Below are 26,543 nucleotides of genomic sequence, written 5' to 3'. Positions count from 1 at the left end.
TGTAATGTAACAGTATTAATCGAGTCCAAGATTACACATGGCACTTAACTTCTACTAAATTATCATTTGTCAAATTTTGGTGGAGTAGCAAAGAATAAAAGCCTCAATTATTTAAAGAGGCCATTAAAATACTCTCTCCTTTTATATATATCTATGAGGTTGTATTTTCTTCACATACTTGAACAAAAACAACGTATCACAACAGATATAATGCAGACACAGATATGAGAATCCAGGTGTCTTCTATTAATCCAAGTATTTAAAAAATTTCCAAGTAAGTAAACAATGCCACTTTTTAAACTATTTTTATTTTGGAAAATATAATTAATTTTCATAAAATGTCACCTGTATTAATGTGTGATGGGTTTGTTTATTTATTTACTTTTGGCTGCACCTGCAGCACATGGAAGTCCTCCCAGCCAGGGATTGAACCTGTGGCGCCATAGCAGTGACAACACCAGATCCTTATGCCACTAAGCCACCAGGGGAATCCACATTTTTTAAATAAATTAATATCTGAAGACCTTCTTAGTTCCAATTTCTAATATGAAATGTTGATATAACCTACATAAATAAAAGTTCTCCACTGCTCAACTTTTGAAAGTGAAAAAGTCCTGTGACCAAAAATTTTGAGAATGACTGCCCTGAGGTTAAATACGTTCTAAGTCAGCAGCCACTGTGACATCAGCATCAGGTCAGTCTATGAAGGGTTCCAAACAGTTGCCCATTATGATATCAAGCTCTCCAGCTGGTCTGTCCTCTAAGAAGCTAACATCAAAGAGGGTCTACTATTGCCCTTGATGTTCTCTACAGGGCATTCTGTGATGTTACCAGGAAAGATACCCAACAAATAGTAAGAGAAAGACCATTTCATTCTGACATTGCTTCTTTCTTTGATTTTGGTCAGGTTTCCCAACACCTTGACACTTGTTTCATTATGAAAGATGTACAAACTTCAAACCAAAAGGGTAAAAGCTGCTGCTGGGAAGATGTGGAATTCAAATTTCTCCAAGATCAGACAGTCTCTTAAAAATGTTTACCATAAATGTAAGAAGCAGCACCCAAATTCAACTAGATATCCAACTATGACTTCCTATGATTGTGATCAAGATGACATTAACGCTGATGAAGAAATGAATCTTATAGCAATGCTCCAAGATATTAAAACTTCCCAGATTGAACTCCTAGGCCAAATGACTGACATTATCAGTGCAGTATTAAAAATCCAAGAAAGGATTGACTTTTATCAGAAGGAGATGGAGGTACTGGAAAACAGAATGAATGTTAATGAAGACAAACAGTACACAATAACTAAAGATACCTTCTTAATGAAAGAAGATATTGATGCTTTAAAGAAGAAGATGAAAGAACTGGAAAACCAGAATTCTTGCTCTAGTATACATTGTTTAGAGGTTCTGGAGGGAGAAAAGAGTAAAGAGATCATAGAACTGCTTCACAAACTCAGAAAACCAGGAACTTTGAAGAACATGTTGGCCTCTACCGACACTGGAATCTCTTCAGCAGAACCAGACAAAGTGCCCAGTTATCCCACTGATCATCTTGAGGAAAAACCAATTTCTTCCCAAACTAAAGTTGTGAAGAAAAGTAACTGTCAAACTGCATTAAGAAGCTTTCAAAAAGCAAAGTCAAATATTTATATTTACCCAGACTTGAATACATGGATAAAGCTAACTTTTGTCCATGGAGGAAAGTGGAGATTTTTCCTCAGGGCAACCAAGTTAGAGGAATTCATCCAGTGGCTTCTTTCTAGGCCAACCCTCCCTCCTGAGGAACCACAAGTCATAACCCAGAGATACTGTCCATTCACTAGACCTATTGCAAACTTGACCACAATCTGTTTCTCTGTTTTCAATTATATTTACTGTCTTTTTGGTTCCTCAAAAGAGGAAGTAACTCGACTGTAATTTTCTGCTTGCTTGGCACAAAATAAATTGTAACCTGGCCTTTCAAAGCAGTCACACATTGTTGTGGCTGCTGTGAACTCCTTGGTGATTAGCTCATTGTGAGTCTACCACATGTGAAGTTTCTTTACATCTACAGTAAGTTGAGGCCTATCACCTCTTTGGATATTTGCAATGAATTTTCTGTTTCTCAAAGGCATTTCATGCAGGATTCATCCAGCGCCCATGTCATAGATAATTGGAAACAAAGAATAAGGGGTCTAGGAATGAGAAACTTTGGTGGTCCCCATGTCAGTTTTCTATGCACTCTTGTCTTAGTAGCCTTTGCAGATAAGATGTGTGATACCAGAGACAGTCTCTACTAACAAAATTTTAAAAAGCATAGAATGAAAAAGATAGCTGCAAGGCTACTAAAGTTAGAGCTGTAAAAATGAAAGGCACTGAAAGGACAATTTACAGCCAGGAAAATATTTATTCCAACAATGGGATTTTTCTTTCAACTTCCTCTCTATCAAATAATTGGAAAAGTGGGGAAAGCTGAATATGGTATAGGGCTTTTTTTACACTTTCATGAAATGAGACAAATACAATATCTTCTGATTAATACAGAGGAAAAGGGAAAATCTGAGGAGGAATTTGTGAATTAAGTTGAATCTCAACACTACCACCACAGATGCTTATATGACAGTCTTTTTTTTTCTTTTTAGGGCCACACCCATGGCATATGGAGGTTCCCAGGCTAGGGGTCAAATCAGAGCTACAGCTGCCAACCTACACCACAGCCATAGCAATGCCAGATTATAGACCTATTTGCAACCTACACCACCGCTCGTGGCAAGGATGCATCCTTAACTCACTGAACAAGGCCAGGGATCGAACCCACATCCTCATGGATACTAGTCAGGTTTGTTACTGCTGAGACACGACAGGAACTCACTTAGCTCAGTGAAATGAAATCTACCAATAGAGAGTCATATGCTGTTAAACTGCAAATATTCTTGGGAAGTGCAATATTTTAAACAATTCTCAGTTAATAATTTGAAAGGAGGACTTTGGCAGTTAGCTAAGAACAACCCAGTTTCAAATGAGGACAAAAGAGCTGAGTACAGAGGACACTAAGGGATAAGTAGGATGAGAAGACACAATGTCATCTGGTGCCGTTTGGTAACAATTATACATGATAATTTTTTCATTTACAAATGCATTTTATTTGATCCTTCTTTACAAATGTATAGATAATATGTATACACAAATAACTTTTAAAATATGTCAATAGGCGATGGAGCAGCACGGATGATATTATCATATACCTACTTCAAGCAAGATTATTTATTAAAAGAGTTTATTTTCAATGGGTTAATAGTGCTAACAAAGAAAAGCATCATCGTGATAAAGGTACCAGCAATTTCTGTCTATATATTGACTCTCAGGGGTATCTGCAAAGAACAGCCAGACCTCCAGCTTGGCACACTGGCTGTGACCCTCACATCCACTAGGGGAACTCAGCCGACCACAAGCAAATGACATCAAAAGTGGCTTCTGATAGAGTAAAGAGTGACACAGCTGGTATTTTCCTGGGTCATCTGAGCCTCCCTATTTTTTTTTTTTTTTAAGGGCTGCACTATCAGCATATGGAAGTTCCCAGACTAGGGGTCAAATCAGGGCTGCAGCTGCCAGCCTATGCCACAGCCACAGCAACGCAGGATCCAAGCCACATCTTCGACCTACACCACAGCTCACAGCAATGCCAGATCCTTAACCCACTGAAAGAGGCCAAGGATCAAACCCGAGTCCTCATGGATATTAGTCGGGTTCGTTACCTCTGAGCCACAATGGGAACTCCTGAGCCTCTGTATTAATGCACACTTTCACTTTTTCTCCCCTGTATGTCCCCTTAGCACTTGCTTAGTGTTTCTAGAGAAGCAAAGTGTTTAGGGAAGAACCGGGTATCAGAAGACCTTAATTCTGTGCGGCCTTAAATTCTACACTTACAACTAGCTTTGTTTTGTCATCTATAAAGAGCGACTCATTATATTCATTTAGTAAGTATTTTTTCAGTGTTTGCTAGTAGCAAGGGATAGTGGACGGTTAAAGAAAAAGTAGAAGACATCTGCTATACTGTGGACACATAACGTTGAATGAGACAAGTAAAACATACACACAGCTCTAAGATACAATAGATGGGGATGGGCATTTTATATATTGTGCTCCTGGTATCAGAGGAGAAAGAGTGTTGATGAGCCTTGTCGTGAGGAAGTATGGTGAGGAGGAGGTGGTGGGGGCGGTGTGCCAGGCAGAAGGAAAAACAAACAAGAGAACCAGAGTGCGGCCCTGCAGGGAACGTGGGAAATAAAAGCCACCAAGCATTTTATGAAAGTACTGACAGCCAGCATTTCCACTCTTTTATGGTCTCGTTTATCTCTTCAGGAATCCCCACCATGTTCGTTTTAATCTCTTTTTTACCTACATAAGAATGTTAAAGGGGGAGAAACTGAGAGGGACTTTACGTGATTTTCTCAGGATCTCAAACGTTCCCTAAAGGCATCTACTTTTCCTGTTAATTCACATAAGTTCCCACCAAGGAAAGAGAATTTTGCTCGAGTCAATTATTTATTATCATCACCTAGATGAGATGTCACAGGACTCAAAATTACAACTCAGTTTGAAACTCTATGTAGGCAAATAGTTTTTCCCCAATCCTCGCTCTCAACTTCACCTGCCTCCCATCCTACTCACCTCCATCCCCAGCCGGCTCAGAGGAGGCGATGTCTCTGGTCCGCATTCCTCCTCCAGTGGCTTGTAGGCCTCCATCAGTCCTGCTTTTGCTCCATCTTAATCACCACCCACCAGGTCTTTGTACTCCACTCATAGAAGTACATGGTTACCTATCCCTGTGTGTTCCCCTCCTCTCTTGGCGCTCTCTCGTCATCCTCCTTGAGGCCCTCCTGCCTGTCCCCACCTCCTCCTCTCCCACTCTTTCCACAGCTCTTAGAATCAGGTCTTTCATGCTCTCTCTTTTGGACTTTTCCCGTTACTCTGGCAGATCCTTCTTAGTTTCTTAGATGATTCCTCTGTCACTAATCATTCCCTTAAAATACTGATGCTTCACTTTTTTAATCACTCCCAGATCCAAAGACTCCTAAGCTAGTCTCTCCTGGGACATCTTGAGCTTTCGTTCCAAGTGGCAACTTATCTTCTCCACTAGGATGTGTACAGCAGTGTTTACTTGCTAAGATTAAGCTTAATGCTCTTCCTTCTTCCGACTCAAACCCATCTCTCTTCTAGTATCTTTTTTTGTTAATGGCATCACAATGCAAGCTATCCACATCACCAAATTGGAAATTATTCTCATCTTCTCCTTTACTTGACATATGAGTCATCAACTCTTATCCTCTTTATCTCCCAACAATTCATGGAGTCCATCCTCTATCTCTGTCCCTACTTCTGTTTTGGCTCAAGCCATATAATATCTCTCTATGAAGGAAAAGTTTTCCTGCTCCATATTCCAGCCTCTACAATGTCCACAATCCAATCCTAGAAGGGTCATTTTTACGGAACAAAGAAAATTTTTTAAATTTATTTTTTGTTGAGGTAACCTTGGTTTATAACATTATATATGTTGTGTGTGTACAACATTGTATTTCTACTTCTGTATACACTATGGTGTGATCACCACCAAAAATTTAATTTCCATCCATCGCCATATAGTTGATATCTTTTACCTTTTTTGTCCAAACCCCTATGCCTTCCCCTCTCATAACCACTACTCTGTTCTCTCTGTGTGTCTGTTTTTTTTGGTTTGGTTTGTTCATCCATTTTGTTTGTGATTCTACAAGCTGGAAAAAGCCAACCAAAAAGCTTTTTTTCCCTCCCAGTTTTACTGAAGTATAATCAACACCTAGCATTGTGTAAGTTTAATGTGTACGGCATAATGATTTGACCTACATACATCATGAAATGATGACCATGGTAACTTTAGTGAACATCCATCATCTCAAACAGATGCAAAATTAGAGAAAAAGAAAAAATTATTTCCTTGTGATGGGAACTCTTAGGATTTACTCTCTTAACAACTTTCATATATAAAACACCAGGGTTACCCATATTAATCATGTACATTACATCCCTAGTACTTATTTTTCTTATATAACTGGAACTTTGTATGTTTTGACCACCTTCATCTAATTCCCCCTCCTCCCACCCCTGCCTCTGGTAACCACAAATCCTTTTCTATAAGTTTGCTTTTTGAAGTATAATTGACCTGCAACACTGTGTTAGTTCCTGGTATACAACATAGTGACTCCATATTTCTATGCATTACAAAATGATCACAATGTTAAGTCTAGTTGCCACCTGTTCACCATGCAAAGCTATGACATTGGTATTGACTATATACCCAAGCTATACATTTCATCCCCATGACTCATTTCTTTTGTAACTGGAAATTTGTACCTCTTAACTTTCCTCACCTATTTCACTGCCCCCCCATGCCCCTCCCCTCTGGCAGCCTCCTGTTTTGTTCTATGGTTCTATGACTCTGTATCTGTAGTTATGTTTGTTCATTTGTTTTGCTCTTTAGATTCCACATATAAGTTTATTTCTCTAACTTATTGGACTGAGCATAATGGACCTTCTAGGTCCATCCATATTATTGCAAATAGCAATACTTCATTTTTTTTTGTGGCTGAGCAGTATTCCATTGTGTATTTATACCAAATCTCCTTTATCCATTGATCCACTGATGGGCACTTGGATTGTCTCCACATACTGGCTATTGCAAATAATGCTGCAATGAACATGAGGATACATATATCTTTTCAAATCAATGTTTTCATAGTCTTTGGATGAATACCCAGAAGTGGGATAGCTGGATCATACAGTACTTCTATTCCTAGTTTTTTGAGGAATCTTCATACTGTTCATAGCATCTGTACCTATTTACATCCCCAGAGACAGAGGGTTCCCATTTCTCCACATGTTTGACAATACTTACTATTTTTGCCTTTTTGATAATAGCCACTCTAAAAGTAGAAAGCAATATATCATTGTAGTTTTTTGGGGGTTTTTTGGTTTTTTTACATTTTGGGGCTGCAGGTGCGGCATATGGAAGTTCCCAAGCTAGGGGTCGAATCAGAGCTACATCTGCCGGCCTATGCCACAGCCACAGAACTCCAGATCCAAGACGCGTCTGCGACCTACATCACAGTTCACAGCAACGCTAGATCCTTAACCCACAGAAGGAGGCCAGGGATCGTTCCCACATCTTCATAGATACTAGATGGGTTCATAACCTGCTGAGCCACAATAGGAACCCCTCATTGTAGTTTTGATTTGCATTTCCCTAATAATTAGTGATGTTGGCCATCATAAGACTGGCCATATGAGTGTCTTCTTGGAAAAATGCCTATTCAGGTTCTCTTCCCATTTTTTAATTATTTTTTGTTATTGAATTGTATGAGTTCTGTACATATTTTAGATACTAACTCCATATCAAATATGATTTACAAATATCTTCTCCCACTTGGTAGGTTTTCTTTTCATTTTATTGATGGTTTCCTTTGCTATGCAGAAGATGTTTAGTTTGATGTAGTCCCATTTGTTTATGCTGGCTTTTCCATCACCTGAGGACACATATCCAGAAAGATACTGCCAACACCAATGTCAAAGAGAGGGTGGGGTTTGTTTTGTTTTTTTTTTTAATTGTAAAATCTTTTTATTCTCATAGTGAGAATACAATCCAATTTCTCAGCAAAGCCTACACAACTATTTCCATCCTGAATTTTTACCTTTGGAAAGTAGCGTTCCATAATGGTAAAGCAAAATGGCTTTAGTGTCAGACTCACCTGGTTCAAGAGCTGGCTCTGTCACTCATTAGCTGTGTGACTTTGGAATTAAGCCAAAGCTTAAAGTCCCAAGGCCTTACTGTCCATATTCCTAAAATAAGAACAATAATCATAGGTTGTTGCCAGGAATAATGATTATTACAAATTAGCAATCTGATGGACATATCAGAAGTATGAAATACATATTTATTAAGATTATGTCTTCATCTGCATCTTCCCATGATAAAACTTTACACACAAACCACCATCCAGTCACATGAAACGTCTTGCAGATTTTTTCAAGTCTTGCATCTTTGTACTTGCTGTCCCTTGTGCCTTGGATGCCTTTTTTTTCTATCTGATAAATAATAATTCATCATTTGAGTCTCAACTCAAATATTTGTTTCTCTAAGATGCCTTCCCTGACTCTTAGCCTCTATCACAGTCTTTCTGTAGCAGAAATTTGGGATTCTTACAACACCACTGTAAGTGTTGCCCTTGATTATATGTCCATAATAACATTGTCATCTTGTGTTCACATGTCTGTGAACTCAAAAAACTTTGAGATTTTATGTCAGAGATAGAAACTTAGCTATTTATCTTGAATATCATAATCAGGTTTACTGATGGGTTCTCAGTAAATATTTTTTGAATTGAAAAGAGACAAAAAAGAAAGTACCAGTCTTCTCTACAAAAAAGGTAGGTCTAAGTATAACTAGGTTAATGGCTATAATATAAATTTCAAGCATGAAAACCATTGCACTTTCACCAAAATGTCTCAAACTATTCTTGCGGCTATTAAGTACATTTATTGGCTAGGCTCGATAGTGAAAAAAGCAAGGACATTCAAATCAGAACTGACTTTACTTAACATTTATTATGTATCAGGTACTGTGCTAGAAGCTGAGTACACAGTGGTGAACTTCATAACTATGTGATTTTGGCAAATTCCTTAAGCCTTGTATTCTTCAGCTTTCTCAACTCTAAATTCGTATCATAAGATTGTTGTGTTAATTAGAGACCATGTGTTTAACCTAACTAGAACAGTGCCTGACTTAGCAGATACATAACTAATGGCAGTTGTTTCCTTCCTTGTCTAGGCCAGAGGTTAAAAGAGGGCACGAAGGTGAATAGGACAAGGACCCTGCTCCCAGGAGCTCCCACTCAGAACTCTGCCTCCTTTCATCAGCCATAAAGAAATCCAGACAGATAATGAGCCAAGTGACAGGCTGAATACAAAAGCTCCAAACCAACTCTTGCCTCCCTCATCCAAAGATAGCGTGATGAGAATAAGATGGGGTGTGACGCTCTCCTCCTGGTCTGGGCATTTAACCAATACGCCATCACTTGTAATAGCCATTCACCAACCTTTAATTGCACACTATAAAAATAAGTATCAGAGAAAAGTATTGGGAGGGGGAAGGGAAGAGACTCAGTTTATGATAAACAATTTAGTTCAGTTTGGAATATTTCCATAGACACAGACACTAGAGAGTCCTATTTATCCAAAAACAACATTCACCAACATTTACTGAAATCTGATTCTATGCCAGGAACTAGCTGAGCTAGATGTGAAGAAAAAGAGATGAAAATGACACATCACTTTCTTTTCCTTTCATGAAAAAGGAACTTACTTTCCAATAGTGTTCTCTCCAGTTGCCAATTATTTTGGCCTGTTGCTTAGATTTGGAGTAGAAAAGCACACACTTCATTTAAAACTTAATTTAGTTTTGTTATGGGACATAACTCAAGTCTCATTTAGAAAAAGATATTGTTTCCCTTTTTTCCCCCCACATGCAGAAGCTCCTGGGCCAGCGACCGAACCTGCACCACAGCAATAACAGCACCTGATCCTTAATCAATTAGGCCACCAGAGAACTCCAATATTGCTATTCCTAAAAGTAATGTTTTAAGGTTAATCTTCAAGTCACATCCAAAATGTAGACAATCCCTAATATATCAATGGATTATGCTTCAAAATTTCATTCATAAATCCACCGAATCCAGTTCAGATCACTTATTACAAAGAAACAGTATTGGAGTTGGATTTTGGGCCAACCTGTAAAAGCTGATTCAATTACATTATACTTGAGATATTGGTACTCATTAAACTATAGAGCCAAGCTTTTGTGTATTCTCATGCCAAAGTCTATTCAGGAAATAACAGTAAGAGCAGTATCCTGACAGCTAGATCAGGGTCCTCACTTCTGACAATGGAGCAAAAATTTCACAGATTGACGGTACTCAGAGGATACTTTGGGGAACAGAGAGACAAAGGTCAGGATCCAAATGGGAACCAAGGCAGGAACTCTGGGGATGAAAAGCTGAGATGAGGAGTTCTTGGGCAGGGGAGACAAGGGCTCCATGTGGCTCTTGCAAATCTAGTCCAGAGGATAAAAGCTGAAGTGGGGCCAGGGTCATTTTAGCAGTGATGCAGGATTGAAAGCTGAGATAGAAGGGAGAGGTTTATACATGTAAACCACTTAGGATAAGTCTTGGTACATAGTGGTGTTCGTTACATGCTGATGGAGATATTGGAGATGGTGAGGTAGAGGCAAAACTTGTATTCCATTTGTCTTTTGGAATACAATCTACCCAGAAAACAACTGTGTATTTGTGAGGCACATGAAACTCCAAGCCTTTCTGAACTGTGAAATTTTAGTGGCCGATGGAGTTAGGGGAGCAGGGCAATGGCTGGACCATGGAACATGGACGTAGGCATGTTGCTCTTCTGAGGCTCTTGTGACAAAGATAGGATAGGTTCGTATAGCCCCTCATCTTTCCCCTTCCCCAGCCTATTCTTTTCACCTAACACTTGAAGTGGAAGGGTACGGTGCATGGGGGAGATGCAACCCAGCCAGAGATGCAACCCAGAGGCAGAGTCAAGGAGGAAGGGAAGGCCAAGGAAAAGAAGAAAGAAAGCTCCCAATAGGAATGAGAAACAGCTGAGGTTCTGGTGCAGCCCTTCGGACAGTAAGGATATTCCTGCCAGGCAGAGGTGAGGTGCAACACCATGGGCTCTGAAATACTAAAAAAAAAAAAAAAAAAAAAAAAAGGCAGAGTCTCCACAGGCAGTTGAATCAAATGCAATGGTCATCCTTTTTCTACTTCGGGTTACATTTTGGCTCTAAAAAATGTGCAAAAGCTTGCAGGAACAGATCACCACAGGACTCTTCCAATCTTTCAATCTTTTCCTTTAGTCAAGGAACTCACCTATTTTTAGACACTTCTTCTTTCCCCCACTCTGATTGAGGATAGGAAAAGAAATGCATGAAAATGTGCCCAGGTGGAGAGTCTGATTCTGATGATGTATTCTTCCCACCAGTCTTTTGAGAAGGGATGTTCTCATGAGACAATATCCTGATAGAAACTGTGACACATCTTTCAGATATCAGAAAATTGAAATAGGGGTACCACTCTCATTTACAATGACCCTCAGTCAATTTATATTTGCCAGCTATAAAGAAAATAATTGCTTGATGTACAGGTTGTAATTGGATCACAGCCATCAGTGACATGGTTATTTGTTGTTATAGCAATATTAACAAAATTATGCCTAAGGCAGTCTAATTAGAAGAGCACCATAGGTGACCCAACTGGCAGTTTCAATATGTTATCTAAGAGGTATGATCAGAAGACAAGTCAGAGCTGACTTAATGAAGTTTCTGATCAGAGGCTGTTCTTAAGACAGTGAGTTATTGAAAGAGACAAAGAGGAACTGATGAGTGGCAGATTTATGCAGGCTATTTGAGGACAACAAAAAGGAATGGAATTTATTAGATTCAATCTTATTGCAAGAGATAACAATAAAAGTTTCCTTCCTTCTTAGCAGCAGGATCCCAGAGTCATAAAAAGTTATCTATGAAAAGAAGCCTAAAGATTACATAGTTCAGTGATGTTCAAGTGGGATAAGAGGCTTTTTAAAATCTCCTGGCAGATCAATACCATCATATATTCCTGGGTCAGGGGGCATAAACTTACCGCTGCTCCATTTCAGAATCATGACCATAAGCAGTAGTATAATGTAGGGACTAAGAACAAACATCTAGATAATAGACTGACCAGAAGTAATAAGGGACTAAGCCAATTTTCTTGTCTCTAAACTGGGAATGATAATAAAATATAATGCAAAATCACATGCTGTGGATGAAATAAGGAAAAGTGCTTAGCTCAGCATCTGACACACAGCAAATACTCGACAAATACAACTTGTGATGGTTAATTTTATGTGTCAACTTGACGAGGCTAATGGGTGTCCGGATAACTGGCAAAACATCTATGAAGATGTTTCCAGAAGAGATTAGCATTTGAATCTGCAGACTAAGTAAAAGAGATTGCCCTCCCCCAATGGAGTGGGTGTCATCCAATCCACCAAGGGCCAGAACAAAAAGGTGGAGGCAGGGTGAATTTGCTCTCCGCTGGAGTTAAGGCATTCATCTTCTCCTGCTCTTAGATATCGGCACTCCTGTTTTGGGGGGCGTTTGGCCTTGCACCAAACGTACACCATCAGCCTTCTAGTTCTCAGGCCTAAAGACTCAGACTGGGACTTAGACCACTGGCTCCCCTGGGTTTGTAAGCTTTCAGGTTTGAAAGGAACTACACCACCATCTTTCCTGGGTCTCCATCCTGAAGGTGGCACATCCTGGAACTTCTCAGCCTCCATAACTGCATGAGCCAATTCCTCAGAGTAAGTCTTCCTATGTATCTATCCTATTCATTTTGTTCCTCTGCAGAACCCTCATGCATAACTCCACTACCACTTCTATTCAATCTGCTGGGCAGCAACGGTCCAGAATGGTGGGGCAGAAAAGACTGAGCACCAAAACGTTAATCCAACTCACTCAGGAGAAACCTGAGATGGAGAGGCAGAAGTGACTTGCCTAAAATTACCCAGCTTATAAGAGTCTGGACCAGGCTCCAAAAGCTCCAGAGGGTGGATCTGGTGTTCTTTAGGCCACAGTGAATTCTTGCATTCTAACTAAAAGAATAGCAAGATGTAGGGGGAAATGCATTAGCCTAGCGGTCAAAGACATTTAATATGTCTCTCACCATCTGTGTGGGTTTCCTAATGTGCTATAAGTAGGGCAGTGTACTGATCAAGGATAAGAAATCTATCATTACTCCCACCCAACCAGAGCCTCTTTCCCCAGATGATACAGGCCTTGTTCCAATATCTTTGAAACTTTGACCTTTCTCACACTAGAATTTGCCTCATTGGTCTTCTGTTATCTGAGTATTTCATCAGGGATTAGGCACTAATATTATACGATGATATGTGTGTATCCATACAAACACACATACACACATATACATACATATATATTTTTGATATCAAATAAATACGTATTCATGTAAAGATAAACTTTTTGATTAATTTCTTTGCCCATCATGGGTGATATTGTTCTGGCTATTAAAGTAACAGTTTTTTAAAATGTAATAATAAACACACACATATTTCTGGTAGAAGCCTCAGATTGTACATCTAAATGTTAAAGTATTTTTTAAAAATTGAAGAGCTGTGAATAGTGTTTAAGTAGCTTACTTGAGTATTAAAGGACAATGATAACTTACTGCAAAGACTGTTACCCAAGGGAACAACAGAGTTTGACAGGAAACATCTTTGAATACACTTAACATAACCACTTCAGTGAACCACTCTTAGCCTGTCTTCCTTCTCACATAGAGTATTTCTCTTTCCCTCTTTTCCTGGGTTTTTAATAATGTGTTACTATTTCCACCCAGGCATCTCCCCCTTCTCCTTGCCTCTCTCTCTCTCTCCATGTCTCTGTGTCCTTCCCTCCATCCTCCCTCCCTCTCAGTTTTTCTCAGACATATATTCACTTTCCAGCCAAGGTCATATGCACTTACTTACTTGTCTTCCCTCTTTTCCCCTGCTTGGCCTCAGCCCACAAACCTTAGTGTTGACCTTTTCCTCTCCTTCCTGATTCTGCTTCCAGGCATCCCTGGTATATGAGTCAGGATTCTCCAGAAACAGAACCAATGAATGAATCAATGAATGAATAAACAAATAAATTTTAAAATATATAAATATATATACAGAGATTTATTATGAGGTCTTGGCTCATATGACAGCAGAGGCTGAGAAGTCTCATAATCTGCCACCTGCAAGCTGGAGGCCCAGGAAAACCAATGGCATAGTTCAAAAGCCTGAGAGCCAGAAGGTCGATGGTGATATAGCTTCTAGTCTATGTCTGAAGGCTTGAGAACCAGGGGCACCAAGGGCAAAAGATCAGTGTCCCAGCTCACTCAGTCAGGAAGAGAGTGAATTCAATCTTCCTCCACGTTTTGCTCTATTCAGGCCCTCGGATTAGACGATGCTCATGTCCACTGGAGGAGGCCATCTGCTTCGCTCACCTCACCCACTCAAATGTGAATCTCTTCCAGAAACATCATCACAAACAAGCCCAGGAAAAACAGTGACAGTTATTTGGGCTTACAGACCTACACATCTATTTCCCAAACTTCCGTCCCCAGGTCCTGATTTCTAGAACCAACCCACGCCAGCAACCACATTCCACCCTCTGATTGTCCCCTTTTGATGACTGCTGCAGTTTACATAGCTGACCCTGGACTGTAACTCCACTCTGATTCATGCTTTAAGATAGCCCCCTAAGACAATTTCCCCCAAACTTACTACTGCCTCCATTTTTAGTCAATCTCCCTTTGCTATTCTCCTCACATGTCTTTCTTTTTTCACTCCAACCCTCCTTTTTCCCCCACAAAGCTAATCATAATACAGAATAAAATTTTACTTTAGTCTGAATTTCAAACATAGGTGAGTGGAGCAAGTTACAATATAACTAAGGAAATAACATTAATGGTAGTTGTTTTTGCTTATTATTTTCCTACAGTCTCTCAAATGAGAAAAGAACTCTCTACTCTAAAAAAATATATGATAAAGGGTCTTAATGTAATTTTCTTTTTTTTATTTGTTCTAATATTCTGGTGCTTTTATGGCCTCCAACAAATTAATTTTTTTTTTAATTTTTAAGGAGGTGTAGGAGGTATTTTGGTTGTTTCCCCCCCCACCAGGTCACTGAAAATGGCTTTTAGAATAAGTAGATTTTGCATAACTCTGATCATAAATGTTATCTACAGCAAGGAGAAGGTCAAAAAAATAATTACATAAAATTTTCAGAGTTTTGGAGTTCCTGTCGTGGTGCAGTGGTTAACAAATCCAACTAGGAACCATGAGGTTGCGGGTTCGATCCCTGCCCTTGCTCAGTGGGTTAATGATCCGGTGTTGCCGTGAGATGTGGTGTAGGTCGCAGATGCGGCTCGGATCCTGCGTTGCTGTGGCTCTGGTGTAGGCTGGCAGCCACAGCTCCGATTCGACCCCTAGCCTGGGAACAACCATATGCTGCGGGAGCGGCCCAAGAAATGGCAAAAAGACAAAAAAAAAAAAAAAAAAAAATTTCAGAGTTTTGAAAATCGCAAGACAGCTTACATAACTTCCTCTTTTCTCTGTTTCTTAAAAATTTTTTCATAGGTTTTGAACTTTCACAATTGTAAAATCAATTTCAATGTATTTATAACTTTGGGAATACTGTATAACTGAGCAGCCTAAAGAAGACTGAAAAAAAAACTGGAAAGATTCAATTCACTATGACTTATTTAAATGGGCCAAAGAACTAGTGGCCTCGGATTCATTTCTCTGTCACTTTATTAAAACAAGCTCAGCTCACAGATAAATGGAATTTTTAATCAGGAGTGAAATTTCCCCAGCCAACTCTTCTGGTCTCTTGTTAATTGAACATGCAGAACATTCTTTAAGGACAAGAAAGACATGTGTGGACATGATGGGGCTGGGCTACACCAGATCCCTCTTCCCTAGTGCATTCTTTTGCGGTTCCTACAGTGTGTAAGAATCCCAGATTGGTAAATCCCTGGAATTTATCTCAGGCCCTAACTCCTCAATTCTGTGTGATTTTTTTTTTTAACAGGCCCCTTTCCAAGACATACATTGGAAAAGAAAATGAAGAATATATGTCCTCCTCCCTGTCTGTGAAAATTTAACAATTTTAACCTGCCAAATCAGCCCCAACTTCATTGAAATAATTCCCAAATCGAGGGAGGCAGCACGAGCTTCCTCCTACTATCATCTTGGGTTTATCTCACCATGGTCATAGATGATTCACTTATGCGGTAATTAGTTTAACAATCATTGAAAGATTACTCTATACCAGACACCACACTAAGTACTTGGAAATGTGTTGGTAAGACAGATAAGGTACTATCCTGAAGCTCCCAGGGAATGGTTTAGAGACCCACAGTCTTCTTAAAGATTCCTCATCCCAAATGCCAATCTGTTTTCAGTCTCTTCAGAACCACTGCTATGTGATAACTCACTTTCTCTGCTTTGGCCCTGGCCATAATTTGCTACTTCTATTTCCTCCTGGGGAGCTTCCTTGGCTCCCTATCGTTAAATAACAGACACTGCTTACGTCGGGGGCCAGACGTAACTACCCAAAAAAACCATTTCCCACCCTTTTCTGCCATGATGCCTCCAACCACAGAGGCATAGTCAAGTATATGTGGTGTTTGTTTATTTGTTTGTTTTTGCCACATCTGCAACATGGATCCTGGGCCAAGGATCGAACTCACGCCACAACAGTGACAACACCGGATCCTTAACCCAGTGAGCCACCAGGGAACTCCAGTATATACTTTTCCAGCTTTCTTTATCCTCTGGCCCCTGACAGAAATCTGCTGGAAGGAATTCTGGGGAACTTTTCATCCTTGATAAAGAGGGACACATGCAACTGGGAATCACTTCCAAGTTCCTACTTCTTCCTGCCTTAAAAGTAGAAATAATGGCTGAAATGTCAGCATTTATAATGAGCCACTGAAACGCCAGCAATCTGTACTGAAGGAATGATTACTATATGAGAAATAAACCCACGTTGTTTAAGCCAAAGTCGGTTTATTTTTTGTTGCTTGCAGTGAAATGCAATTCTTACTGACATATTGCCATCACCACTATCACAGCCAAAGACATTTCTGCATCTTAGGAGTTTAGCAAATCTTTCTATTCCTATGCTGCCCAGAACAAGTGTGAAAAACTAACCCTAAAGTGTTATTCAATTCTTATGAAGTCTACAAGCACATTAGGATTCTCACGGTTGTTTGGTGCCCATGAACTTTGATTTTGGTTGGTTGCCTGGGAGTACTTATCAAATCACCTTGTGGTTCTGGGTGTGAGAAGTCAGACCGGCAGTATGTGTATGTACCCAATCTCCATGCCAGTGGGGTGACATGGATATCAATTAAGATTATGGCACCTCACCACTTAAATACTCCCCAGGTAGGAAGGCATCCATAAATGCACTCCTACTTCTTAATCTCCTAATGATATGGACACTAATGTCAAGTTCTGAAGGTATATACAGAAATAACTTCAGATCACTGAGATTGTTCATTCTAGAGAATTTAAGTCCTATTTCATTCTAAAGGAGAGTCACATTTATTCTAAACCTCATATTCATCATTTCCTCCTGTTACTAAATAGAAATTGATTTAAATCATAGGAAAATCTCTTGATCTGTACCCTGAATCTCATCACCTTCTACTTGCTCAAAACTTCCCTCTCTGGAGTATATCCCTCGTCTCTTACATAACTTCAAACTCTCCTTCTTTGCTGGACTTTCTTCATTATCATTTAAACATACTATTATCTCTCCTAGCTTAAAAAACAAAAACACAATTTACTAGACTATGAATTTCCAACTAAAAATTTTGGGGTTTTTTGCTTGTCACGTGGGGCATATAGTTCCCAGGCTAGGCGTCGAATGGGAGTTGCAGCAGCCGGCCACAGCCACAGCAACTCCAGATCTGAGCTGCATCTGTGACCTACACCACAGCTCATGGCAACTTCAGATCCTTAACCCAATGAGGGGGGCCAGGGATCAAACTAGCATCCTCATGGATACTAGCCAGGTCCGTTACCACTGAGCCACAACGGGAACCCCCCCCCAAATAAAATCTTATCTATTCCTCCAGTTACAAAATATATAGCTATAGCTTCAATTTCTACTTCCTCTTACTATTGACTCCTCAATCCATTCTAGTCTGGCTTCTATTCTTACCTCCTAAATTCTAGCACTAAGGCACCCATGACCTGCACGTTGCCACATCAATGAAAATGTTCATATCTATCTGAACTCCCAGCTTCCTCTGTACAACACAGGTTTCCAGTCCTCCCTTGAATAACAGTCTCTTTCCTTGCCTTGTATCCTTCCATGTCCCCACACTTCATTTGTTTTTCTTCTTATTTATTATCAGCCTGGCATTGCTGACTTCTCTAACCACCTTATTGTGTAGAACTTCTTTAATTTTTTTTTTTTTTTCTTTTTAGGGCTGCACCCACAGCATATGTAAGTTCCTGGAGCTGCAACTGCTGGCCTACGTCACAGCCACAGCAATGCAGGATCTGCCACGTCTGTGACCTACATGCATGGCAGCTCACAGCAAGGCTGGATCCTTAACCCACCGAGCAAGGCCAGGGATTAAACCTGTATCCTCATGGATACTTGCTGGGCTCTTTACCGATGAGCCATGACGGAAACGCCTGTGTAGAACTTCTTTAGGGCTCAGTTTGGGGCCCTCTTCCCTTCTCTCCCAGAGCAATCTCATCTACTCCTATATCTTCAAATACCATCTACAGGTAATGGTTTTAAAATCATATTTCCATGGAGTTCCCGTCATGGCGCAGTGGTTAACGAATCCGACTAGGAACTATGAGGTTGCGGGTTCAGTCCCTGCCCTTGCTCAGTGGGTTAACGATCCGGCGTTGCCGTGAGCTGTGGTGTAGGTTGCAGACGCGGCTCGGATCCTGCGTTGCTGTGGGTGTGGCATAGGCCAGCGGCTGCAGCTCCGATTCAACCCCTAGCCTGGGAACCTCCACATGCCGCAGGAAATAGCAAAAAGACAAAAAATAAAATAAAATAAAATAATATTTCCAGCCCAGACTACTCTTCTGACTTACAGATTCATAGGTCCAAATGTTTAAGGTATATCTCCAGTTGAGACACTGAAAAGTGTTATAAGATTCTCAAACACAACATGTTCCCAGATAAATATACTATCTCTAACCACCTTGCCCCCAAACTGCTTCTTCTCTAGCGTTACCGCTCCTGATAAATGGTACCAACATCCTCCCAGTCTCTCCAATCAGAAGTCTGTGAGCCATTCTTAACACTTCCCTCTCCTTCAATGATTCTCCCCCCTCCTCTCCAGTTAGCACTCTGCCCCTCAAAAAAGTCAATCAGGAATTCAGTTGACTATGCCTCCTAAATCTATCTGCTTTCCAATTTAAGTCACCATCATCTCTCACCTAGACTACCCAAATTACCCCCTCACTAGTTTCCTCTCACCCACTTTTCCTTGCCCCAACCCCCTTTTTCACAGAGCAGTAAGAGCAATCATTTAAATCTGATTAAATCACTCCTCTACTAAAACCATTTCATAGCTTCCCAGTTCTAGTATTCAATCCAAAATCTTTCTTCATGTTTCCTGAACAAACAAACTTATTTTTGCCTCAGGACATCATATATACCTCTGCCAGGAATTCTGTGTCCTCCAGACTGTGCATAGCTAACTCCTACTCATCTTTCAGGTATGAGCTTAATCACTATTTTCTTGAGGAACTCTCTCTTGAGTAAATTAGAAATAGTGTCAGATTCCCTATTTACTTTCATACCACCTTGTGATTTTTAATTATAGGATTACTGTCATCACAGTAATTAAATCCTACTTGTGTGCACTTGTGATAGAGCAAGGTGGAGGATAATGTGAGAAAAAGAATATATATATATATACATATTATATATATATATATATATATATATATATATATATATGATTGGGTCTCTTTGCTGGAGGATAGAAATTGACAGAACACTGTAAATCAACTATAATGGAAAAAAATAGAAATCATACAAAAAAATAAATCCTACTTGTGTGATTATCTATCAGGGAGACCCTAACCTAATAATGTTAGCTCCATGAGGGTAGGGACAGGATATAAAATGCTCACTAATATATTCTCAGTGGAAGCAGAGGGGAACAGTAGGTGCTCAATAAGATTTGTCAGATGCATAACTGAGTTCCACATAGTTTTGGCTTTAAGACATATATTGACTTCTTGTTCTGATTATAGACATATGACTTTAATTATGACTAAACACCTATGTTTTAATTAAGATACGTATTTAATTATGTTCATTATCTAATTGTGGTATATTTATACTTCCAAAAGTACTTAATTATGAAAAGAGATGTATTTCTACAAACTGAAAGAAATACTGAATTTTTCTAGGAATTTCATTTTAGGAGCAAAATTTCATTGTTCTTGTAGACTACCAGACAGATAATTGTCATATATTTAAAAAAGAGGAAAGAAAAAAGTAAAAAATCAGCTAAATCAGTAAAATTGGTATATCGTCCATCAAGGTTAAAAGTATGTTAGGATAGCATCTCACTTTTTAAAGATATTTTCTAAGATAAATGAAATTTCAATTGCAAATCTAGAGCTGTGAGATTAAGAAAGAAGTTGGAGAGTGACATTATAAAAATTTCCTCTGGTTACATTCTAATACAAGAGCGTAAAGGCCAGTCTGTGTCCCTGAGGTCTAGGAGTAATACATGTGGGGACAGAATGATTAACATGGAATGAGAGATATCAGGGGAAACCCCTGCCAAAGAGGAAAAAGACTAATGAGGATTTGAATTCTGAGAAAGTCCAAATTCTCAAGGGTTCTGATCTATTGACATAAGGATATTGTGGCAGACAGAGTGAGAAGAAGTAATTAGAGCAGATTTTTCAACCTTGGCTCTATTGACATTTTGTGCTGAATAATCCTTTGTTTCCAGGGGTTCTCCTATACATTGTAGGATATTTAGCAGCAAGCCTGGTCTCTACGCAGTGGGTGCCAACAGCACTCCTGCTTGAAAATAGTAACACTCAAAGATGTCTCTAGACATCTCCAAATGTCCCCTGGAGAGGTAAAACTGCTCCTGATTGAAAACCACTGAATTAGAAAAAGTTAACGGGATTAGCTGGTTCAAAAAAGGACAAAGGGACACAAGTTTTTTGTTGTTGTTGTTGTTTTTTATCATTCACCAGATTATTTATTCATATATTCGTTCATTATTTGACAAGACATAGTACTAGACATTGTGTTCCAAAGATGAGTCGAGCACAGTCTCTTTCAGAGCTGAAAGCCTGCTTCTAAGACAAAGAGGCCATTGTCTTAGAATATATCATAAATGTTGATATGTTGGCTTTAATGCTTAAACAAAATCAGCCAAGACAGGCCCCAATCTTGCTCTAGAAGCACAGCACACCTGGTTATGGTGGGTGCAGGGGATTAGCATTCAGCCTTCAACTAAACTTCCTAGAGTACCTGCCTCACCTGCCCCAGTTGGAAAGACAAAATTACTTTGTTCAGAATCCCTTGCCGCCAGGTTTCCCAGTGCAAACTGGCTCAGTCCTTCAATCTTTTGCCTGAGACTGAATCTACAAGTGAGGATGGGCCCATCTTTCTACTGCTTGCTGCTCAGAGGCGTAGTCCTCTGGGTATTTGGGTTTTCCCTGCTGTGCTCCAGCATCCATATCAAGCTCTGCAGGGGTCTGAAGGTAGATGCAGTGGGGATAGTGGTGGCTTCCTGATGCCTGACTAGCAGCTAAGCACTGTGTTCTTGGACTCAACAGGTCAGTAGTACACTGCTAATCCCACCTGCCTGCTCTGAGAGGCAGCAGCACTGCTGGCAGGCCAGGGAGCAATATTATTGTGGAATGTATTCTGAAAGATTCAACCATAATCTCTAGTACTCTGATGAATATGTATGGGCCTGATTCCTTGAATTATAGTTTATCCTGCTTAAAATATCTAGAATGAGTTCTGCTTTTTGCAAATTGAGCCCAGCAACTCTATACAACAAACTGTAATAACTCAGCAAACCCATCACACAGTGTGATCACACACCCCCTAGTACGAAAACAGATCAGAGATTCTTCAGTTAAGCACCAGATGAAGAATTTGGCTTCCATTTAGGGGCCATGCTGCATGAAAAATATGTTTGCTTTTGTTTGCATGTTGTTGAATTGATACAAGTAAAAATATAAGATTGCACTGTAAGTGCAATGCCAGAGATAAGCATAGGGTGCAATATGGAGGCGGTACATAGTCAGGGAAAATTTTTTAGAAAAGTGATGCTGCAGCTGAGTCTTAAAGTTTGACTAGTAACGTGCCAGGAAAATTGCAGTTGAGGGTGGGAAAAAGGACAGAGCAGGCCAAGCGGAGGATATGCCATAGGTATAAAGAGTTGAGAAAACATGGTATGTTTACAGAGCCAGAAGTTGTTCAGGGTAGCTGAATTGTATAATGAGAGGTAGGGAGTGTTAAGAGGTCAGCTGACCAGCAGAGACAAAATGATGAAAGGGGGAGCAACGGAACTTTCACATTTACTTGAGGCTAAGAGGCCACTGATTATAACACACACTGTTTACAGGTAGTTTCAATTTAAAAATGTAAACACTATACTAAATATACTCATTTCTTTTAAAACTAAAAATACCATTAATTTACCAATCCAAATTCTCTTTTTTAAATACCTATACCAGAATTAGACCTAAACCTTCTTGACAATATTTGCCTATGAAATCTAGAGGAACCAGAGTTCCTTCAAGATCATTCTCAGTCATTTGGAGGTTGGTATTCATCAGTGGCTGTGGTCTTGACTTTGTAAAGATTGTCATTACATTGCAAGCCATGTCAAGTTATATTAGTACTTTCTCCTCTGTATTTCCTATAAACTCCAAGTTTTGTTTTTTCCACTATTAACCTTATATTTTACTAGAGGTCAAACAGCTTCTCTTAAAGTTAGCCAGAAATGTTTCACAGATCCATATTCCAATACTGAATAGTGGCCCCATGTGAAAACAACTTAGCCACACAAACTTCTCCCTGTTTTGGAAAGCCCGTGATCTGTTGCAAGAGATTTGGCAAGTTCAGCACCCTTTAATTCCATCGCCTGAAGTACATGACAGGCAATCTTCTATGTAGAGAATTTATTTTCATTTCAGAGCTGCATCGTAATGATATCTTTTTTGCAGACATTCTAAACAAAGAATTAGGGATCCAAATTTAGGTTAAATTCAACTACTTTTTATCAACGCAAAGAAGCTCAACTGGAGAGACAATAAAATGAAGAGATAGGAGTTCCTGTCGTGGCTCAGTGGTTAGCGAATCCTACTAGGAAACATGAGGTTGCGGGTTCAATCCCTGGCCTCACTCAGTGGGTTAAGGATCTGGCATTGCTGTGAGCTGTGGTGTAGGTTGCAGATGCGGCCCAGATCCCACGTTGCTGTAGCTCTGGCGTAGGTCGGCAGCTATAGCTCCTATTAGACCCCTGGCCTGGGAACCTCCATAGGCCAAAGGTGCGGCCCTAGAAAAGACCAAAAATAAATAAATAAAAATAAATAAATAAATAAATAAATAAAATGAAGAGATATTATGATGCATCATTTGGTTCACAGAAATGACTACTGTTCAAACGCTGCAACCTTCTCTTCTGCCTGGAAACTTAAAAGAGTTTCCTGTCTTCAGAAATCCTGAAAGGTAAGGGGAAAAAACGTTATATCAGGCAAACTGTGCCTGAAACAAAGCCCAGTGTAAGCCCCTGAATATAGCAGAAAAAGTCTCCTTCAGACCAGGACATACAGGGCATGGGTAACGCCAAGCAAAAAAGATAATTTTGGATGAGAAATGAAAGTGGAACAAGAGGATGGGTAAATAGAAAGAAGAATTTTGCTTTGGGATAAAAGATGATTTTATTTTAAAAAGAAGAAAAAGGAAGGCAGATGACTTACTGTCATACCTGAGGGGCACTCACACCATGCAAATAATACTTGGTTCCTTTAATCTCTAGAACATGCCTGCTCTCCCTTTTGCACTACCATCCTATGAAGTAGTGGCAGCAGTTTAAAATTGTTGGTTTATACTACTTAGCCATAAAAAGGATGAAATAATGCCATTTGCAGCAACATGAATGGACCTAGAGATTATCATACAAAGTGAAGTAAGAGAAAAACAAACATATGATATCACATTTATATGTGGAATCTTAAAAACGGATACAAATGAATTTATTTGCAGAACAGAAACAAACACACAGACTTTGAAAAACTTACCTTACCAAAGGGGACAGGTGGGGGGTTGGGATGGATGGACTGGGGGTCTGGGATTGGCATATACACACCGTAGTATATGGAATGATTGGCCAATGGGGACCTTCTGTATAGCCCAAGGAATTCTACCCAGTAGTCTGTGGTGGTCTACACAGGAAAAGAATCTGAAAAAAAAATGGATGTATGCTTATGTTTAACTGAGTCACTCTGCTGTACAGGAATTAACACAATACTGTAAATCAGCCATACTTCAATAAATTTTTCTTTTTAAAAAAGAAATTTTAGGGAGTTCCCTGGTGGCCTAGCAATTAACTACTCAACATTGTCACTCCTGTGGTGAGAGTTCCATCCCTGGCTTGGGAACTTCCGCATGCCATGGGCATAGCCAAAAATAAATAAAAGAAGTTTTTTTTTAATTGTTGATTTATAATATTTTGACTTTTCTGTTTTACACTACCTCCATTCATTTTAAATGTTCAGTCTACCAGAACATTATTTCCCTATCCAACTGCTTTTTTAAAAAAAATCTCCTTTGGGAGCTCTCTTGCAGCTCAGTGGGTTAATGATATGGCACTGTCACTACAGTAGCCTGAGTCACTGAGTCCAATCCCTGGCCTAGGAATGTCCACACGCTGTGGATGCAGCCAAAAAAAAAAAAATTAAAATCTCCTTTGGATAACTCAATTTTATATCTTCCAGATGTTTTCTCTTCCCTCTTCTCATCCCTAAAGTGACATCTAGAATAGAATACGGGGAGATGTGCGACTCATGTAATCTCCAGATAGCAGGGGTATAAAGGTCTGATCCTTGCTTCTGCCTCCACAGCAAGATCCTTTATCCACCACTTGATCAAGTACCCTCCCAAAATTTAAGGATGACGCTGTTGTAATTCATGGGCTGGTCTGTATGGGGGGAAAGATACAACATCCCTCCCTGGCTGATTCAGTTCCATCTCTGGCCTCTCCAGCACTACAGATGCCCCCCCCCGCCCCGCCCACACACATGCACGCACGGTGTGTACATCCTGCAGCCCTCCTCTCAAGCCACTTCATCCCCCTGTTCCACAGTGCCACTCCTCTGACACACTGGCCTGCTTTTCAATCAGAGGAATTCTGGGCTCCTCTTCAAGGGAATGACAAAACATCTGGTTCCCAGCCACAATTTAGGAATTCAAAGTAACTTAGGAAAGTGTAATTCTGGAGTTTCTTCAACCCACCCAACTTTGTCAAGCATTTGAGTGTATTTTGATGCAGTTACTCCTGGTTTGGTGTGGGACAGTCTGTGAGGCATCTCTCTCCTGAGTTCCACATGTGAAAAAAAGCAAAAGCCTTTAAGTAGTTGGTGTTTACTCAACTTTTCTAGGACACGACACCTCCATGTCTAAGCCAAAGCCTAGAGAGAAATGGGAACTCACCCCCTGCCGGTCTCACTCTCCACTTCTTCGTCCTTCCTCCCTCCCTCCTTTTCACAATCTCTTGAACTCAGTAAGAGCTTATCACGTCCTCTGAATCATACCTTGCAGTAGTCAGGAGAACACTAGCTGCTGTAACAAATATGCCTGGTAATGCTTATATCTTAGCATAAGGTAAAGTCCATAACTCACTTATATTTTCACAGTTCAATGCATGTGTTCTTGTTCTATGTGATCATACAGAGACAAAGTTTCCTCCATCATGTCGTTCTGATTTTCTCGTGGTCCTTGAGGAATCCTACCTATGAGATTGCTAGGAAACACATATGGTTGTGGCAATAACACAAATCACTTCCACTGGTGTCCCATTGACCAGAATTCAGAAACACAGCTATGCCTACATGCCAAGGAGGCTGAGAACAGGAATGTAGGAGGAATGTAGTAGGAATGTAATGTGTGTGTAGGAGGAAAAGTAAACTCTGAGGGAGTAAATTTCATGGTATAAGCCACAGGCAAAGGGAAATTTTTTACACTATGCAAGAAACACTAAATTCTGAGTTCTCTAGGTTCAGTTGTTTATATTCTAAAGGAATTTTTATAATCATTTTTTATAAAGCCCGATCTTCTAATACTCTCTCTTGCTTACAGTCTTATTTTGAATTTTAGAAGCTGATAGTAACCAATTTTTCTTTGCACTTTTGATGTAATGCATGTAATCATACACAATAAGCATCCCTTGAAGCAAATGGATATTTCCAAGTACACCAAATTACAAAAGATTAAAGCATATTAATGCTTTGAAAATCATTTCTTTTACATGAAATTATTATAGCACTGAATGCTGTTTCTGATATTTCCAAAGATACCCAAGGAGGCTGCAGAATTGAACTTATGTCTAACGGAGGCCAGCGATCTGCTCTCATATACTGTACTGAGGTTCAAACAGGGATTGAAATTCTGAGCTCCTAGGCCAGCTCACTGCTAAACAAGCCTACCCTCCTTGTCTCAGCAAGACCACCCAACCTCTGACCTCAGAGTGGTCCTTGCAGGACTTAAATTTTTATCCCAAAGGGTATATGGAGAAGTAGCATAAACAGATTTGCATTTCTGAGAATTTAGGAGAAGAAAGGCAGGGAGTCCCATAAAGACTTTATGACATGATCCATATAAGAAAATGA

At 39.8% G+C, this 26,543-nt stretch overlaps 2 protein-coding genes across 2 annotated transcripts in view; one reads left to right on the top strand and one right to left on the bottom strand.

The window, feature by feature from the left end:
* Positions 1-26,543, bottom strand: part of LOC102157687 — a 70,665-nt gene that overhangs the window by 8,570 nt on the left and 35,552 nt on the right. The window contains exons 4-5 of the transcript XR_002337929.1: positions 24,026-24,118; positions 7,766-7,856 (exon numbers count right to left, since the gene is read on the bottom strand). The gene's annotated coding sequence lies outside the window, so the exon portion shown is untranslated. The remainder of the gene's footprint in view (positions 1-7,765; positions 7,857-24,025; positions 24,119-26,543) is intronic.
* CCDC54 (coiled-coil domain containing 54) lies at positions 275-2,624 on the top strand. The gene has a single exon (XM_021070485.1). The coding sequence runs from the start codon at positions 945-947 to the stop codon at positions 1,923-1,925; it is 981 nt and encodes a 326-aa protein (XP_020926144.1). The 5' UTR covers positions 275-944; the 3' UTR covers positions 1,926-2,624.

This window comes from Sus scrofa, chromosome 13 (assembly GCF_000003025.6).
Source record: "Sus scrofa isolate TJ Tabasco breed Duroc chromosome 13, Sscrofa11.1, whole genome shotgun sequence".
Lineage (NCBI taxonomy): Eukaryota > Metazoa > Chordata > Mammalia > Artiodactyla > Suidae > Sus > Sus scrofa.
The sequence above is the reverse complement of the archived record's forward strand: the minus strand, read 5'-3'. Positions and strand labels throughout refer to the sequence as shown.